Below are 18,231 nucleotides of genomic sequence, written 5' to 3' on the forward strand. Positions count from 1 at the left end.
TAGTCTGTATCAAATATTTGTCTCCTGAGATATAGATTCTGCTTTGGTGAAAGCCATTACAGGGCTCTATGTAAAAGAAATACTTATTTCCTTGGGCTGACTTTGTACCTAAAATCAATTTACATGAGACAATAGCTATTACATTCAATTTTACTTAAGAAAACTTAATGAGTATAAATAAAACCCTTTGTAGTAAAGCTTTTTTTTCCCTAAGTTTTCCAGTTAATTTTATTAGTGCAAGTAGGGCTTTTTAGATAATATAAACTTAATCTACTTCATTTTATTTGATATATTAAAATTTTTAATAACTGGTAGATCACCAGCTTTCGTTCACCTCATCTAATTCCCACACCCATTTTAGAAAGATGTCACTATCAGCATTTTATAAAGAGGACGCAGGCTCAGAGAAATTGTAAGAGGTATAAGCGCACACAGGTAATAAATTACAGGATGTAGTTACAACAGATCTGACTCCAAAGACCAAGTTCTTTCCAATATATTACACATCTCTTTATTGAGAAGCATGTTTTGTATTAATGTGATTTCCAAAATACTTTTTCTAGACTCTGGTGTGCCAGAGAGGCCCTGTATTCAGTAAGAACCTGGGTCTCTGTGATCCTGGCGAGCACTTGAGTACTCTGGTCTGCTATGATTTTAGAGCTTTAAATTGATCCACCATTCTTCCACTGTTAGCTGCCAGGGAGAATGTCCCTCTAATCCATTGCTGATATTCCCTAGTGTATCATTCTTTGATTTTATATACTATTATGGCTACATGTTCAGAAATTAGGAGGGAGGCATTTGATTAATTTCCTGCTGAAAATTCTTATGGATTTTTTTTCTTCTAAATTAGAGTCTAATCAGAAGTAGATTTGTTGTACATTTAGTATAATTTTAAGCTGTAGTGAATACACAAAGGCTTTCTTTCTGTATTGACATGAAATTCCCTGCTTCTAATGAATTGTCCATGTGGTTTCTCACTTAAACTTTCTTTAAATTCTCAGTCTTTCCAAATAAAGGAATAATTTATAAACCATTCCCCCTTCTTTTTTCATATCACCAGGTGACCGATACTCCAGAGTCGTATTTGCTTCCACAGATGGGGAGACACTGTGGAATTTACCTGCAATTAAATCAATGTGCGATGTGGATAATTCCAGGGTATGTAAAATGCAGCTGAAATTTGTTCAGCATAAATAAGGCTAATGTAAGTGAAACTTATACCTATATTCCTGGTGTCTGGTCAGATGAAAGTACTTAAGAAGCTTACCTACTGATGAGTATACACCAGCAGGCCAGCTTTGTATTCTTTCAGAGCCCAAGATCAAAGCATGCCTGCCTGCTTCCCTATCTTCCAAACCTACCATCTTCCTTACATAAGAACTGCTTTCCCTTGCCTGCCCATGTTCTTTCTCCATAGTGATCTTTTCTGTTATTTCACTGTGTGTATGTATATTGAAGATAATAAGACTGACATTTCTTATTTGATTTTATTTTCTCTCTAACCTAGTTTTATTCTTCTCTACATTTCTCCTCTCAAGATATTGTTAGCATCTTAATTATGTAACTAAATGCCTGGCTGTGTCTTTGGCAATCAATGGGTCATTCTAGCCAGTGACCTCAGAGGAGAACTTAGGGAGCAGACTTGGAAAGGGAACATCAAAGGGCATAAATTTAGTGCCTATCTAAATGGTGGTGGTAATCCAATCCAGACTGCCTGGAGCTTTAAACACCTTACTGCTTTAGAAAACACCAGGAATCCAAGAAGACGGATGCTTCCTCTGCCAAACAGATGTCAGCACCCGAAGACCTAAAGTGAGCCTCTGAGTTGGGACAAGCTGTCAGTTTCTTGAGGCAGTTTCTCTGGTAGAAACCACTGTCTTCTCTCACTAATGGACCTGTTGGGGCATAGCCACCACACACACACACACACACACACACACACACACACACACACACACACACACACACACACACACACACACACACACACACACACACACACACACACACACACACACACACACACACACACACACACACACACACACACACACACACACACACACACACACACACACACACACACACACCTTATGTGTTTAACATAACTCTAAAACAGAAAATCATTGACTAAAAACAAAATCATATCCCCTGCTGAGAGCAGGGCAACCTGACAACCCAACCCAACCCCCATTGCCTCAGCAATGGAACAGAAAGGTAGAAAGGACTCTTAAAGGTCCGCTAGGCCAGAAGTCTCAGTGTGCTGACATGGGTACGTGCCTTCCAAGAACTAAGTGGCTCACCAAATCACTCCATTATTTAGGCCTACCTCTTCTGGCTTTACTCCATTCTTCATTCTGAGAGACTATTTGTACATTTTGAAAATAATTTTCCATTGATTGTGTTATCAATTTTCTGTCAGTACCACCTTTTCTGTGTTTAACTCCAAGTAGATCAAAGTGTCGGTGTATAAACATCAAAGTTTCTTAAACAGTAGTCAGTTTTATTTTCTGTGTTTTCTTCTCTTCTGTATCTAGTACTGGGGCTTGAATGCAGGATCCTGTGCTCTTTTTCAGCTTCAAGTAGTAGAGCACTAGCCTGAGAGTGAAAGTAAGAGAGAAAGAGAGAGAGAGAGAGAGAGAGAGAGAGAGAGAGAGAGAGAGAGAGAGAGAGAGAGAGAGAGAGAGGAAGAAGCAGACTAATTTTCCCTCATGCTAAGGTGTTGGGGGAGATCATACACTATAGTCTTGATAAAATAAATACGATTTGTGTACAAGGTTCTTAACAGCATAGTGTAAGGGATAGAAGAATACTGAATCTTGGCTGATTTTTGAAACTTAACTTTAGGTAGAGTGGTCGCGGTAAGATGTTATATCAAAAGAAATCTAGATATGGCTTTCTAATGGCTTGACTTGATAACGTTTGTATAATTTAAACTATCTAAAGGAATGTAGAAGTACTCTTATCTGAATATGTCTCTCTCCTAGGCACATGATAGGGATTGAAAGCAAGAACAGGACGAGTATAATTTCTAAGTCACTGAGAGCAAAACTGTATAATTCAGTAATTAATTGGGAAGAAAGAAGAAACATGATATTGTCAGACTTTGAGGGACAGATTCAACATACATGTCCAAGTAAATAGATGCTATAACCAATTTTAGATTCACACCAAGAAATGAATGAATAGGTAATCATACTTCAAAAACTGTGGTTATAATTTTTACTTGTTAAATTCTTACCGATTGCAAACATTTTTAGTAGTCTAGTCTCAAATTCTGCTGTGAGCCCAGGATAAGAGATTTTTTTTTATAATGATACTAGGTATTCATCCAATACCTTAAATAACAACTTGGATTAATAGTTCAGCTTTCAAATGATTATGGTTCATTTCCCCAGTCTCCCAGTTTAGGCCACTATTAAGGATTTTGTCTGTTATGGTGATTGGAGCAGAGTGTCCTCAGACTCTCTGTCAGGCTCCTTCCCACCCTTCAATTCTGGTCATTGTACTTAAGCACTTGATTATTAACACCTCTCATGTTAAATGAAACACAACCAAGTGATACAGAGAGGAAGAGCTTAATTGTTGGGTCATCTCCAGAAAACGTCTGGTAATCAGTGTAACATCTTGGGGAGGCCAGATGTCTCACTTATCTCCTGCCTGTGTTTACAGCACATTTTGTTCAAGCTCCAGATTCCCTTTAAATTACATGCCACTTATACTCATAATTCAGAGAGGCACAGGTTTCCAGAGTCAAAAGGCTCTGTTTCTGAGGCTGGCCTATGTCCTATCAGAAGTGGCTGAGACTTTTAAAGGAGCCTCACTCAATTCCTCTGATCCCCTTCATTGCTTCCTTCTGCCCTTTGACATCCTAAGGGACACTACGCCAGACAATCATTAGTAACCAGAAGTGTATTTCTCCCATCTTTACTCTGCTAGAAACTATGTTCCCAGATTAGTCTTTACATGTTGTGGATGTTGGTGCTTTGAGGACTCAGCTTGTAAAAGCATGTGATATTTGGTAGATGAGACTCTGGCTTACCAGGTGACATTAGTGGATAGCTAAAACCCCTTACAGCTTCAAGGAGCCCAGAAATAGAATTTCTGGTTCTTGCTTTAAAGAAGCCTATGGAGTGTTTGCCTTCTTTCTCCTCCTTAGGTTCCCTGTAAACATCAATGTAGGGATTGTGGTTACAGGGGGAAGAAGAGTCTAGCAGTCAGTTGAGCCTGGTGTTAAGAGCTTAATTTTCCACTTAGCTTCTTAAAATATCTCCAACTTAGCCAGTAGTTTGAAAGTTTGAGGTAGCATTTAAAAATCTGCTAGTTTTTTCTTTTTCTCTCTTCTCTTCCTTACCCCCTATTTTAAGTCAACTCCACCCCTGCTACTATCTAACTAGAGAAGCATTCAAAGACAATTATAACCACAGAGGCAAAATGGCTTCCTAAGACATCCAATTTGTAAACAACTAGAATTAGAAGGGCTTACGAGTTAAAAAAATTGCTTCCATAGACTCCACTTGTATTTTTATAAACTTCAAAGATTTTTAAATCCCTCCAGTGAATCCATTTTCTAAAAATACAACAAAATTATAACTGCCTCCTCCCATGAAGAGGTACCAGCTTGCCATTATCTGTAAGCCTCACTATATAATGCATATCTCAGTGTTTACTAGTAGTCAAGATGATAAAGTTAGAGCCACCGTCACATCACCACTGGGTGATGTGACTTGGGTATTCCCTGTGCGGGTCCTGTCAGCTCTCACACACAGTATGCTATTTATCACATTAAATTACAATTATTCATCTTTGTGCCTGATTTTCTGCCACCCCAAGAACAACTAGGTAAGCAAGGACTACCATAGCCTATTTATCTTGTGCAGGTGCTCTGTAAGTAATTTTTCTCTTTGGAATGGGCAGTTAGGAGCATACAATGTTACTTATGCCCTGAAAGTGTGGACAGTCGCTTGAGCTTCATTCCTTTAAATTCAGAAGGCTCCTACCCAATATAGGGGTACTTAAACAACGTCTTTTCTCTGTACTTACCTCTTACCTATAAGAGCCCTCGAAAACAGTTTTTCCAAATGTTAGACATCAACCAACACCAATTTTGAATTTAAGAATTAACTCAGTGGTGAACTAGCATTTATTTTTGATAGAAGCCATCAAAATAGTAGTTGATCTGTATTGATAAAGTCCAACTTCTTCATCTTAAAACCCATTGTTATTAGGAAAGGTTATTAAAGGACAGGATTCTGTGCTTGCTTTTTTAGTATTAGCTGGCAACCCTGTTTCATTTAGCTTTAGTGTTTAGGTACTCTAGCAACTACAGATTAGATCTTCCTAGTTGATAGTGAGTTTCATCATGGTAATTCATTTTCTTCCATCTGAAAGCTATCAAGCATCAGGGTTGCATTTTCATATTCTCAGTTCACCAGGCCAGGCCTGGGGGCTAACATGTTGTTTCAGGGATAAAACTGGTTATTTGCCATAAAAACCAGAGGAGATGCCACTTCAGGCTTCTGGTATTTATTAGGTAATTCTGCTTTCCCTAAGTTAGCATAAATGTGTCTTTAACCTAAACACAGCTATGAATAGTATGTATTACTCTGTTTTATGAAAAAGTACTCACTACTTTTCAGAAATAAACTTAGACATGAAGTCTTTGTGAAATAAATATTTTAGTGTGTAATAAAATCCTTTTGTCTCAGCTTTTTTTTACTCCTCTAGAGTGTCTTTTAAAATCAGGTAACTATTATGGGATATTCATTATGGAAAATGTCAAACCTATGCTGGGTACAGTTTACATAGCTTCAAGACTTGCCAACATATAGCCAATCGTGTATCATCTACACATCACCTCACAGATTAGTTGGAGTAGTGGCTTAATAAGGGATCACTAGTAACTTGGTTTATAGATAAATCACAGTTCCCAAAAGATGATTTATACCAGTTTCTCCCCACTTTGGAAATATATTTCAATGAATGAATGACAAAGTCTAGTTTAATCAAGGTAAATGGTAAATTCTAATCATACCATTCACACCAGGCCGGGTTCTAGTGGCTCATACTGTAATCCTAGCTATTCAGGAGGCTGAGATGTGAGGATCATGGCTCAAAGCCAGCCTGGGCAGGAAACTCTTATCTCCAATAAACAACAACAACAACAAAAACGGAAGTGGTGCTGTAGCTGAAGTGGTAGAGCTCCCACCTTGAGCTGAAGAGCTGAGGGACAGTGCTCAAGCCCAGAGTTCAAGCCCCACGACTGAAAAAAAACAAAAACAAAAACAAAACAGTCTTTGGTAATTAGAGATGAGGGCAAGAAGTGGGACTAGGAATTTTTAGCTCTGGGCATCTTTAGCTCTGGTCCCAAGACAGAAGTCTCAGGTCAAGCTCCAGAGAAAGGGGTTGGATTTTATTCTCACCCTCAGGGAACAGGAGTCAGTCATCTAATTTACAAAATAGAATTACCCAGAGTTCTTATAACCTAGCAATGCTAGTAAATGAGAGAACTTATTAATTTACTGTGACAAGAATTTCCATAAAATAGGAAGTGTTCTCCTGAATGTTCTAAATCAAATACTGTCCACGAATCTTCTACTTATCAAAAGAGCAAATTCCAAAATAGGGTTATAGCCAACCTGAAGAAACTGTGTGTGTGTATATATATGTGTTTGTGTGTGTATATATGTGTGTGTGTGTGTATATATGTGTGTGTGTGTATATGTGTGTGTGTGTGTGTGTGTGTGTGTGTGTGTGTGTGCACATGTGTGCACACATACTTGTCCGGGCTTGAACTCAAGGCCTGGGCATTGTCCCTGAGATTTTTTACACAAGATTAGCACTCTACCACTTAAACCATAGTTCCACATTCAACTTTTTGGTGGTTAATTAAAGATAAGAGTCTCATGGACATTCTGCCTGGGCTACTTCAGATCACAGTCCTCAGATCTCAGCCTCCTGAGTAGCTAGGATTACAGGTAGGCTTGAGCCATCAGTGCCCGCCCAGCTTGAAGAAACTTTTAAGAAGAAATAACTGAATCCCTAATTACGCATTAATTTATACACTAAAATCAGATACATACAATATATTAATGTAAAAATATTGCCCATTCCTACCCATATGTCAAAAAATAAGTTTAGTCTAAATCCATCATGAATCTCAAGCCATGTTTTGGATAGTACCAGCATTGCTTTTTTGTTTACTGGTTTTTGTCTTAGTGTATTCAGACTGCTGTAACTGGAAACAGAGAAGTCTAAGCTTAAGGGGCCTGCAGATTCGGTATCTATTTTATAGGTGGCACCTTCTATGTGTCCTGATACAGCTCTATGGAATCATCTTTACAAGGACACTGATCTTATTAATCACCTCCCAAAAGCCCTGCCTCTCATTGTCACATTGCAGAGTAACAGGAATTAGGGAACATAAGTGTTGATCATAGTAATTGTCAAGTAGCATCTTTGCTTCCCTCTGTGTTGATTGAGATACCTTTGCCAATAAAAAAAATCATACTGATATCCAAAATTTTTAAGCAAAAATGTATTTAAGATACAAGTATATTTGAGATACAAGTATATTTGAAATGCAGAAATGCATCAATTGGGTCATTATTTATTGCATTCTATGGTCATTTGAAAAAGAACTTGTTTTCCAAGTAGGTGTTAATTTTATCTCCCTCACCAAACTCAGCTCTTGTTGACATTGCTTCTCACTTCTATATCATTTCCATAGCCCCAAGTCAGCTGACTATGCCATGTTGGCTTTGAAGTATAACATGCTCTTCTCCCCTACAAAAGGAGAGACATGATGAACATTTACCTAGTTTCCTGCTCAAAATAAAGTGACTCATAAGGTGCCCTGTAATATGAGAAAATCTTGTATTGCATAGCAAACTGATACCTAATTTAAGAGGATATTTAGCTTGGGTAATTTTCCTGGTCTATCCAGGCAATGGTAACGTTCCCAGTCATGCATCCATTTAAACTCCAGTCCTGCGTATCTTTCTCTGCAGATCAGATCTCATCCCCAGTTCGGTGATCTCTGCCAGAGAACCACAGCTGCTTCTTGCTGCCCCAGCTGGACACTGGGGAACTACATTGCCATACTGAACAACAGATCATCTTGTCAGAAAATCGTTGAGCGAGATGTCTCTCATACATTGAAGCTGCTTCGGACCTGTGCCAAACACTACCAAAATGGCACCTTGGGGCCAGACTGCTGGGACATGGCAGCCAGAAGAAAGGATCAGCTCAAGTGTACCAACGTGCCACGCAAATGTACCAAGTACAATGCCGTGTACCAGATCCTCCATTACTTGGTGGACAAGGACTTCATGAGCCCCAAGTCAGCTGACTATGCCATGCCGGCTTTAAAGTATAGCATGCTCTTCTCCCCCACAGAGAAAGGAGAAAGCATGATGAACATTTACCTGGACAACTTCGAAAACTGGAACTCTTCCGACGGCATCACAACCATCACCGGGATCGAGTTTGGTATCAAACACAGTTTGTTTCAAGATTATCTTCTCATGGATACTGTGTATCCTGCCATCGCCATTGTGATCGTCCTGCTGGTCATGTGTGTCTATACCAAGTCCATGTTTATCACTCTCATGACAATGTTCGCAATAATCAGTTCCTTGATTGTCTCGTACTTTCTCTATCGTGTTGTATTTAACTTTGAATTTTTCCCTTTTATGAACCTCACTGCACTCATCATTTTGGTTGGAATTGGAGCCGATGATGCTTTTGTCCTGTGTGATGTCTGGAACTATACCAAATTTGACAAGCCTCACGCGGAAACCTCAGAAACCGTGAGCATCACCTTGCAACATGCCGCACTCTCCATGTTTGTCACAAGCTTTACCACTGCCGCCGCCTTTTACGCTAACTATGTTAGCAACATTACAGCAATCAGATGCTTCGGGGTGTATGCGGGAACAGCTATATTGGTGAATTATGTCTTGATGGTCACGTGGCTTCCAGCTGTCGTGGTTCTGCATGAGCGATACCTCCTCAATATATTCACTTGCTTCCGGAAGCCTCAGCAACAGGTGTATGATAACAAAAGCTGCTGGACAGCAGCTTACCAGAAGTGCCATAAAGTGCTTTTTGCCATTTCAGAAGCCTCTCGAATTTTTTTTGAAAAGGTCTTGCCGTGCATTGTCATTAAGTTTCACTATCTCTGGCTCTTCTGGTTCCTTGCCTTAACTGTAGGTGGGGCCTACATCGTGTGTATAAACCCAAAGATGAAGCTGCCCTCCTTGGAGTTATCCGAGTTCCAGGTGTTCAGGTCGTCCCATCCTTTTGAGCGTTATGACGCTGAGTACAAAAAGCTTTTCATGTTTGAGCGTGTTCACCACGGAGAGGAGCTGCACATGCCCATCACCGTCATCTGGGGTGTGTCCCCAGAGGACAGTGGCAATCCACTAAATCCCAAGAGTAAAGGAAAGCTGACACTAGATAGCACTTTCAACATTGCCAGCCCAGCTTCCCAGGCCTGGATTCTACATTTCTGTCAAAAACTGCGAAACCAAACATTCTTCTACCAGACTGATGAGCAGGACTTCACCAGCTGCTTCATCGAGACCTTCAAACAGTGGATGGAAAATCAGGACTGTGAGGAGCCGGCCGTGTACCCATGCTGCAGCCACTGGAGCTTCCCCTACAAGCAGGAGATCTTTGAACTATGCATCAAGAGAGCCATCATGGAGTTGGAAAGGAGCACAGGGTACCACTTGGATAGCAAAACCCCAGGACCAAGGTTTGACATCAATGATACTATCAGGGCAGTGGTGCTCGAGTTCCAAAGCACCTATCTCTTCACCCTGGCTTATGAGAAGATGCATCAGTTTTACAAAGAGGTGGACTCATGGATTTCCAATGAGCTGAGTTCTGCACCTGAGGGCCTCAGCAATGGCTGGTTTGTCAGCAATCTGGAGTTCTATGACCTTCAGGACAGCCTCTCAGATGGCACCCTGATTGCCATGGGGCTCTCTGTGGCTGTGGCATTTAGTGTCATGCTGCTGACAACATGGAATATCATCATAAGCCTCTATGCCATCATCTCGATAGCCGGGACCATATTTGTTACTGTCGGTTCTCTTGTCTTGCTGGGCTGGGAGCTGAATGTTTTGGAGTCTGTCACCATTTCAGTTGCAGTTGGTTTATCCGTGGACTTTGCTGTCCATTATGGGGTTGCTTACCGCTTGGCTCCAGATCCTGACCGTGAAGGCAAAGTGATCTTCTCCCTGAGTCGCATGGGCTCTGCAATTGCCATGGCCGCTCTGACCACCTTTGTGGCTGGGGCCATGATGATGCCCTCCACAGTCCTGGCCTATACCCAGCTAGGCACCTTTATGATGCTCATCATGTGTATCAGCTGGGCTTTTGCCACCTTCTTTTTCCAGTGTATGTGTCGGTGCCTTGGACCACAGGGAACCTGTGGTCAGATTCCTTTACCCAAAAAACTACAGTGCAGTGCCTTTTCCCATGCCCTGTCTACCGGTCCTCGTGACAAGGAACAAAGCAAAACACACACCATGAATGCTTATCATTTAGATCCCAGGGGCCAAAAAGCTGAACTGGAGCATGAGTTTTATGAACTAGAACCTCTGGCATCCCACAGCTGTACTGCCTCAGAGAAGATCACTTATGAAGAGACACACATCTGCTCCGAATTTTTCAACAGCCAAACAAAGAACTTAGGGATGCCTGTGCACTCAGCCTACAACAATGAACAGAACAAAAGCACCAAAAGTGAGACAAGCTCCGTCTTGTTACCACCTGCTCTGGAGCAGCACACCATGTGTCACTTCTTCTCTCTGAACCAGAGATGTAGCTGCCCAAATGCATACAGACCCTTAAAATATGGCCCACACTCTTGCCAGCACATGGGTGATAACTTGTGCCACCAATGTGCCCCTCCTGCTAGCAGCTTTGTCCAGATCCAGAATGGGGTGACACCTCTGACAGCCTCACACCAAGCTGCTGAGGGATTCGTGCATCCCATCCCACACATGCATCCCTGCCCCTGCCTGCAAGGCCGAGCGCAGCCACCTGGAATGCAGAATTCTCTGCCCAGGAATTTCTTCCTCCACCCAGTGCAGCATATTCAGACCCAAGAGAAAACTGGTAAGGCCAGTGTACACAGTCTTCAGAGCATCGAAGAACATCTCCCAAGGATGGCAGAACCAGCACCACTGGTCTGCAGAAGCACTGGAGCATTACAAAAAGCATGTTGTGATCCTGAGAGTAATCAGAGGAGACTCTGTACAAATAAGGACGCAGGGAATATGGAGGGTAGTGGAGGGACCGAAGCCAAGGTCTCTGGTTTACCAAGTCAGACCAACAAGGCACAGAGGAAAGTAGAGTTGAGCTCATCACAGACTGATGTAATGGTGAACTCAGAACATTTAAGTCAGAGTGAACCAAAATTAATATTTAATCATTTAATGGGAAAGGCTGGATATAGGTCCTGCCCAAACAATCCTCAGAGTTGTGGCAGAATTGTGAGAGTGAAATGCAATTCTGTGGACTGCCAGATGCCAAACCTTGAAGCCAATGTGCCTGCTGTATTATCACACTCAGAACTGTCTGGTGAAAGTTTGTTGATAAAAACACTATAATAAATATAGCATTAATGTCTGAACCAATGCCTCAGTCATTCTTTTGAAATGAAAATAAAAGCCAGAAGCTTAGAAGGGTATAACCAAAATACAGGAACTGGTATGTTTTACCTTGTTAAAAATCATGGCATATTTTCACATTCCATTTAAACAATTATTATAGATTATTGGATTCATTGATAACTTTTATTTCAAGACTTATTATTATCATTATATATATTATTATTATCATTAAGGGATTTCAGTTCAGATGTCAGTTTATGAGTACAGTGCATCTTAATTAAGGTTACCTCTTTCATCATTCAAGAAGGTTTTTACATTTGTACCTGGTCTAAAAATAGTTGTCTCTCTCTTTGTTCTCCTACAGTGGTGAATCTAATTCTAAATTACTGGAAGCTTTATCTTGAGCAGCCATATTTACCTAATACCTTTATTCTGGTGCATATGGTTGGTAGTAAGCAAAACTTTGCTTGCTCACCATAATTACTAGAGATTGCCCTTCAGTTAGATTTACTATTTCACTTAAAATCCAGGAACTAAACAACATTAAAGTTTGTACTTCATTTAAACATTATCAAGCACCTTAATAGTACATATTCTATTTGTTTGTATGACTAGACTGTGAAGCCAGAGACACATTTACATCCAGACTGCTATCTTTCCCACATTAACCAAATAGGCACAGGTGTTCCATTATCCTACCTACCAATCTAGGAGCCATAGATATCATCTTGGGCAAGGCCACAGTTACATTAATGCCACAAAAGGAGAAGCGTGAATTAAGTGATATGATCACCCACAAAGTACTGCATTCCAGAGGGTAAATTGCATAGTGACAAAAGTGGGCCTACATCACATGTATCCTAGCCACTTAAAGTCTTCAGAGTAAGGGATGTTATATCAAACTCTGCTTCCATCTCGTGCCTTAAAGGACTGTGTCCTGGAGGCTTTTCCCTCTATTTTAAGCCATGTCTTCATTGTTGCAGCTAACACCTGGAAATGCTAAGCCTTCGGGCAGGATCTTAAGTGACACCGTGTATCTTGAGTTAAATCAGTCTGCAGTAATTGAGCTGTTGGAGCATGCTTTTGGGGTAATGCTTCAGATGACATAGCCCATCACAGCTTGTCATCTGATACTAAGGCATTCCAGCCCTTCCAGGCAGAGCCTCTGCACTCTGCTTCCTCCCAGGGCTCTACCTCTGGTTTGGTCCTCTAAAGAATCTAATGGGAATAGCTCTACATACAGAAAAGATTTCTTTAAGACAGTTATATTGGTTAATCTCTTAGGAAGTTTCCAAATTGATCTGTGTATCATCCTCGGGCTTGAAAAATAAAAGCTGTCAAGAGCTGGAAGGGATTTTTCAGATCAATGACTAACGCACAAAACACATTTCTGTTAAGTAGCTTTCCAGTTTGGGCTTGAGTGCCTGTGCCAAAGAACTCACTACATGTCTACCTTGATTGAGCCAAAAATCTGTTGGATTTCTAGCAGTTATTCCTCATTCTAATCTCCAGAGTGAAAGCAAACATCTCTGATCTTTCTGCCACATGATATCCCTTCCCTTCAGATATTTGAAAGCAATGATCACATTCCCCCTCTGGCATCCCCAGCTCACACCAGTGTTCTTCCAGCCACATACCAATGGAGCATTTAAGGTCTTCACTGGGTGTTTGCTTAATGCCTTGTGCAGGGATAGTGCCCAAACAGACTCTGATAGCACCCCCACGAGGAAGTCTAGTCCTCAAGAGAAGAGGCACATGATTTTTTTGTGAGGGGAGCCAGTCCTGGGGCTTGACCTAACTCAGGGTCTGGTCACTGTCCTTGAGCATTTTTACTCAAGGCTACCACTGACTTTTGGCTTTTTGGTGATTAACCAGAGAGGAGTCTCATGAACTTTTCTGCCTGGGCTGGCTTCAAATCACAATCTTCAGGCTCATCCTAAGTATCTAGGATTACAGGTGTGAACCACTGGCACCTCATGAAAGTGTATGTGTATACCTATAAATATAAACATATATAAAAAATTTTAAGGCATTGTTTCCCATTTGTAAAACCAGCACTCAAGAGGCAGAGGTCTAGAGGATAGTGGTTCAAGGCCTGCCTTGGCAAAAGTTACTAAGACCCCATTTCAATCAATAAGCCAGCCATAGCAATGAATGTCTGTGATCCTAGCTACACTGCAAGGATAGGTAGAAGGATTGCATCTTAAGTCCACCTGGGCAAACATCAAGACTCTGAAAAAGTAACTAAAAAAAGAGGCTGGAGGTATGCCTGAAGTGGTAGAACACCTGCCAAGCAAGCACAAAGCCCTGAGTTCAAACCTCAGTACTGTCTAAATGACACACATTTGCAGGGAGAGGGGTGAATAGCAGTTTCAAAAATGTAGGCTGCAGCCGGGCGCTGGTGGCTCACGCCTGTAATCCTAGCTACTCAGGAGGCTGAGATCTGAGGATCGCGGTTCAAAGCCAGCCCGGGCAGGAGAGACCTTGAGACTCCTATCTCCAATAAACCACCAGAAAACCGGAAGTGGCGCTGTAGCTCAAGTGGTAGAGCGCTCGCCTTGAGCTGAAGAGCTGAGGGACAGCGCCCAGGCCCAGAGTTCAAGCCCCACGACCGACCAAAAAAAAAAAAAAAAAAAAATGTAGGCTGCAGGAGACAAGGAAGGTCTAGGAAGGGTCCTGGTCCCTAGCCTCATGTGGGAAGCACCCTGCCAACAGCACTTCCAATAGTCTTAGAATTCAGTCTGAGGAGAGTGACTTTGAAAACAGCTGTATGTTTTCACCTTAATGAGGAGAGGCATTTTAGAAGAAAAAAATAGACCTGTGTTAAAAAAGAAAAGACTCCTTTGGGATTTTTTACATCAAGTTCAGACATAGCAAAAAAAAAAAATAGCATTTGTTAAAAATCGTGAGATTTTCTGTGTTTTTTTTTGTTATTTGTGTGTGTGTGTGTGTTTGTTTGTTTTTAATGCTGAAGGAGCTAGCATATCCAAATATTCTTTAAACCAGAGCTTATCTTTCCAAATGTTTGCTGGTATTTAACTTATTTCCAATTGCATTCACAGTGTGTTTGTTAACCATTTGTATTACGTATTATCTTCATACACATAAGAGGTTTTCACATCTTTGTATTAGGTATATAGGAAAAGGAATAAACATTCATGATTGGATAGTAGAATCTTACGCCTTCGGTTGTAACCGTATGCATTTTGTTGTAACTACCATAATTTTATGTTTTGACAAAGAGAAAGATGGCATTTCTCTTTCTATTAGCTGTGTAAATCAAAGAGTGTATGTTCAAGAACTCACTAAGTAACTAGGAGGAACCCAGGTTCTCGGTCTGCTGTGGAAGTCATCAGAACAGGAAGTTGACAGCACAGAGAGGGCATGTTGGCCATGGGGAAGCCAGATAGGCATCTGTGCTCCTGAGGATGCTTTCCCGAGATGCAGGGGATATGAATGTGGCTACAGGTGTTCAGGTGGGACATAGAATAAAGCAGTCACATTCTGGAAGTCATCACCCAAAAAAGAGCTCTCCCTTACCCTGGATGTTTTTCCAGTGGGTTCTTGTTGCTAACACTGAAAATTATGTACCATTTTTGGGATAAGAAGTTAAGCCAGGGACTCAACTTGAGTAATGCACCAGAGCTCATGTCCTGGGGAGGGAGGGGAGAGATAGCAGTCATCAGCACCCTGGCTCTTCTCCCCACACTGTTAAAATGGGGTACACTCTTGACTTACTTTGGGACTATCACAGTAAAAACAAAAGTTTGAAAGTTCCCTGTTCTCAACTAAAATAGCTAACCTTTGATGTTTATTCTAATGTTTTTTCAAGTAGCTTTTGGTCATCAATCTATGCTTTCCTAAAAAGCAAAGGGTAAATTATTTTCAGCCAGGAATATTTTTCCCTCTTTGGAACCAAATAAAGTTCTTATAAGACTTGGTTTTAGTTTGAGACAAAGAGACAGAACTTTGTTCAAGTTCTACTAATTGTACATTTTTGCTTGTGTTTTTTGTTTTGTAATGCTGGGATTGAACCCAAGGCCTTGTACAGATTGAAATTTTAAAGGGCAAAGGATTTGTTAAGCAAACCAACAATCTAAGCAAGATTAGAAAGAGCATGCTTAGCCTACCTAAGAAAACAAAGTGCTAGAATTTAAAAACAAAACTTAATGTCACTGGTTTTGCAATGTAACACAGACATTAACAAACTCAATTTTAGAAACAAGTGGGGTTGGGGATTTAGCTCAGTGGAAGAGCACTTGCCCAAGTTCGGTCCTCAGCTCTGGTGGGGAGGGAAGGAGGATGGGAAGATCTATAAAAGACCAAAAAATGAAACACAAAACCACAACAAGGCAACTTTAAAAAAAAAAAAAAGGTATAATAGGATTATTTCTAGGGGACATCTTACCAGATATTGTAAATGCTAGGTAAGAATGACAAAAATCACATCTTTCTTGGATACCCCCCCTCCTTGCTGGCTCTATTTTTGTACCTTGTTTCTATATTCTAGCAGCAATCAAGGCTCCATTCTCACTGCAGCTTTGGAGGAGGGAGTGCATAAAGCCACAGTCTTTGCATTGTCTCCAGCAAAATTTCTTGCAGAGGGCTGAGGAAAGGCTTGAACAATAATCACATTTCTAACATTAGCCTCAGAGATTCTGAAGTTTCTCTGCATTGTTCTTTTCTAAAAAGAGCTTGGTCTCTTTACCTTTAGCATCCTGGTGTACCCGTTATTGGTCATAGATGTCAGATGGGAAGGACTGCTGAGCAATTCCATCCCAGATCTCAATTTGAATTTCTTTGCCCTACCCTGAAAAGGAGCCTGGGTTTCCATGAGCAGATCAGGGGGGATTCCTTCCATGAATGTCTTTGTTGCCAATGATGAGAAGTTATATAGCATTGTAATAAATATCAACCTGTTACTATCAGAGAAAAGCCAGTTAGAGATGAAACCCAAGCATTTCTGTAAATTAGTGTGATTCACAAAACCAGTTTAAGGCATGAATCCTGTCCTGAAAACAAAATAATTTTTGTTTTCATCTGCAAGCTGATTGTTACAAACTGCAGGAGGGTAAGAAAGTTCATCTTGAGCCTCAGAGGTAGAGAGAAGGCTATTTAGAGTCTCTGCAAGGATATCATACCTAGGGCTGGTTCTTTCAGACATCATGCTGGAAATGACAAGTACTCTCACTTGCCTTACTTTCAACCTGATCAGTGTAGGAGGAAGTGAACTATCTTCTCTTCCCTGACACCAGGGCTCACTATTGCAGCCTGTTGTCCTGTTACTGTTGCCTGCTTGTTTCTGTGTCGCCCTCATTACCCTGACTTCTGGTGAGAGGACAGGTTCTTCATTACACACTCAGTGACAAAACTGGACTTTAAGTCCTCTGCACTCAGGGCCTGTGGAAAGAGCCACTAATGACCCAAGAACCTCTGCCTTCCCCCAGACCGATGTCCTGAGAATGCAATACCTATGTCCCCTGTAAAGAATGGATTTGCACAGCAAATAGTTGTACAAGTAAGATTAAAATAAAAATAATAAAATAGGAAATGGCGCTATGGCTCCAAATAGTACTAGCTTGACCAAAAGAGCTCAGGGATAGTGCCCAGGTCCTGCATTCAAGCCCCATGGCTGACCAAAATAACAACAACAATAATAATAATAACAACAACAACAGATATAGCTGGACGTGGTGATGGGGTGCCTGTAGTCTTGGCTATTTTGAAGGCTGAGGTGAGACAATCCGTTGGGCCTGGGAGTTTTAGCAATGTAGCAAGAACTCCATTTGCAAAATAAAATAGACAATGTGAAGAATGTTGAACTAAGATTCAAAGATCTCAAGCATCTGACAATCACTCCTGTATGCAGCCACAGAGGTCTGCATTTTTTTTTTCACAATGACCAGTATTGAAGAGCAAGACCAGCTTTGTCATCTATAAACTATGTTAATGATGTGTACCTCACAGGGTGTGAAGACTGAAAGAGGTGAGGGACGTTAAAGATACTGCTGTGTAAATCTTACCATTGCAATAGTTATGATCCCCTGTCATTTCACTGTACTCATTAAAGCACATCCTATGACTGGTACACATGCTATGGCCATGTTTGCCTGTATTGCAAATACGTGTATATATGTGTATGTATGTGTATATATCACATGGTTTATGAATGTGAGTACATGTGTTTTCAGTATGAATATTTGCTATAATACATCAATGTAATAAAGACTATTCCACTCCAATAAAAAGTCTTACTGTGACTACCACTGTGCTTTTTTTTTTTTTTACTTTTTATTAAAAAAGCCTGGAACCATAGCTCATACCTATCATCTTAGCTACTTAGGCAGCTAGATATGAAGGATCAAAAACAGCCAAAGCAGAAAAGTTCACTAAACTCCAAATAAACACCAAAAATCAGGGTTGAAAGTGTGGCTCAAGTGGTAGAGTGCCAGCCTAGCAAGCATGAAGCCTGAGTTCAAACCCCATCACTACCAAAAGAGAGAAAGAGAAAAAAGAAAGAGAGAAAAAGGAAGGAAGGAAGGAAGGAAGGAAGGAAGGAAGGAAGGAAGGAAGGAAGGAAGGAAGGAAAGCAGGCAGGCAG

General features: G+C 40.9%; 1 protein-coding gene across 10 annotated transcripts in view; it reads left to right on the top strand.

Annotated features, from left to right (window-relative positions):
• Positions 1-17,890, top strand: part of LOC138827290 (protein dispatched homolog 1) — a 165,460-nt gene extending 147,570 nt beyond the window's left edge. For all 10 annotated transcript variants that reach the window (XM_070022790.1, XM_070022785.1, XM_070022786.1 and 7 more), the window contains 2 exons: positions 1,064-1,161; positions 8,013-17,890. In XM_070022790.1, coding sequence (XP_069878891.1) covers positions 1,064-1,161; positions 8,013-11,627 — 3,713 coding nt within the window. In that variant the 3' untranslated portion in view covers positions 11,628-17,890. The remainder of the gene's footprint in view (positions 1-1,063; positions 1,162-8,012) is intronic.
• The last annotated feature ends 341 nt before the right edge of the window (positions 17,891-18,231 follow it).

The sequence above is a fragment of the Dipodomys merriami genome, unplaced genomic scaffold (genome assembly GCF_024711535.1).
Source record: "Dipodomys merriami isolate MVZ:Mamm:240054 unplaced genomic scaffold, mDipMer1.0.p SCAF_153, whole genome shotgun sequence".
Lineage (NCBI taxonomy): Eukaryota > Metazoa > Chordata > Mammalia > Rodentia > Heteromyidae > Dipodomys > Dipodomys merriami.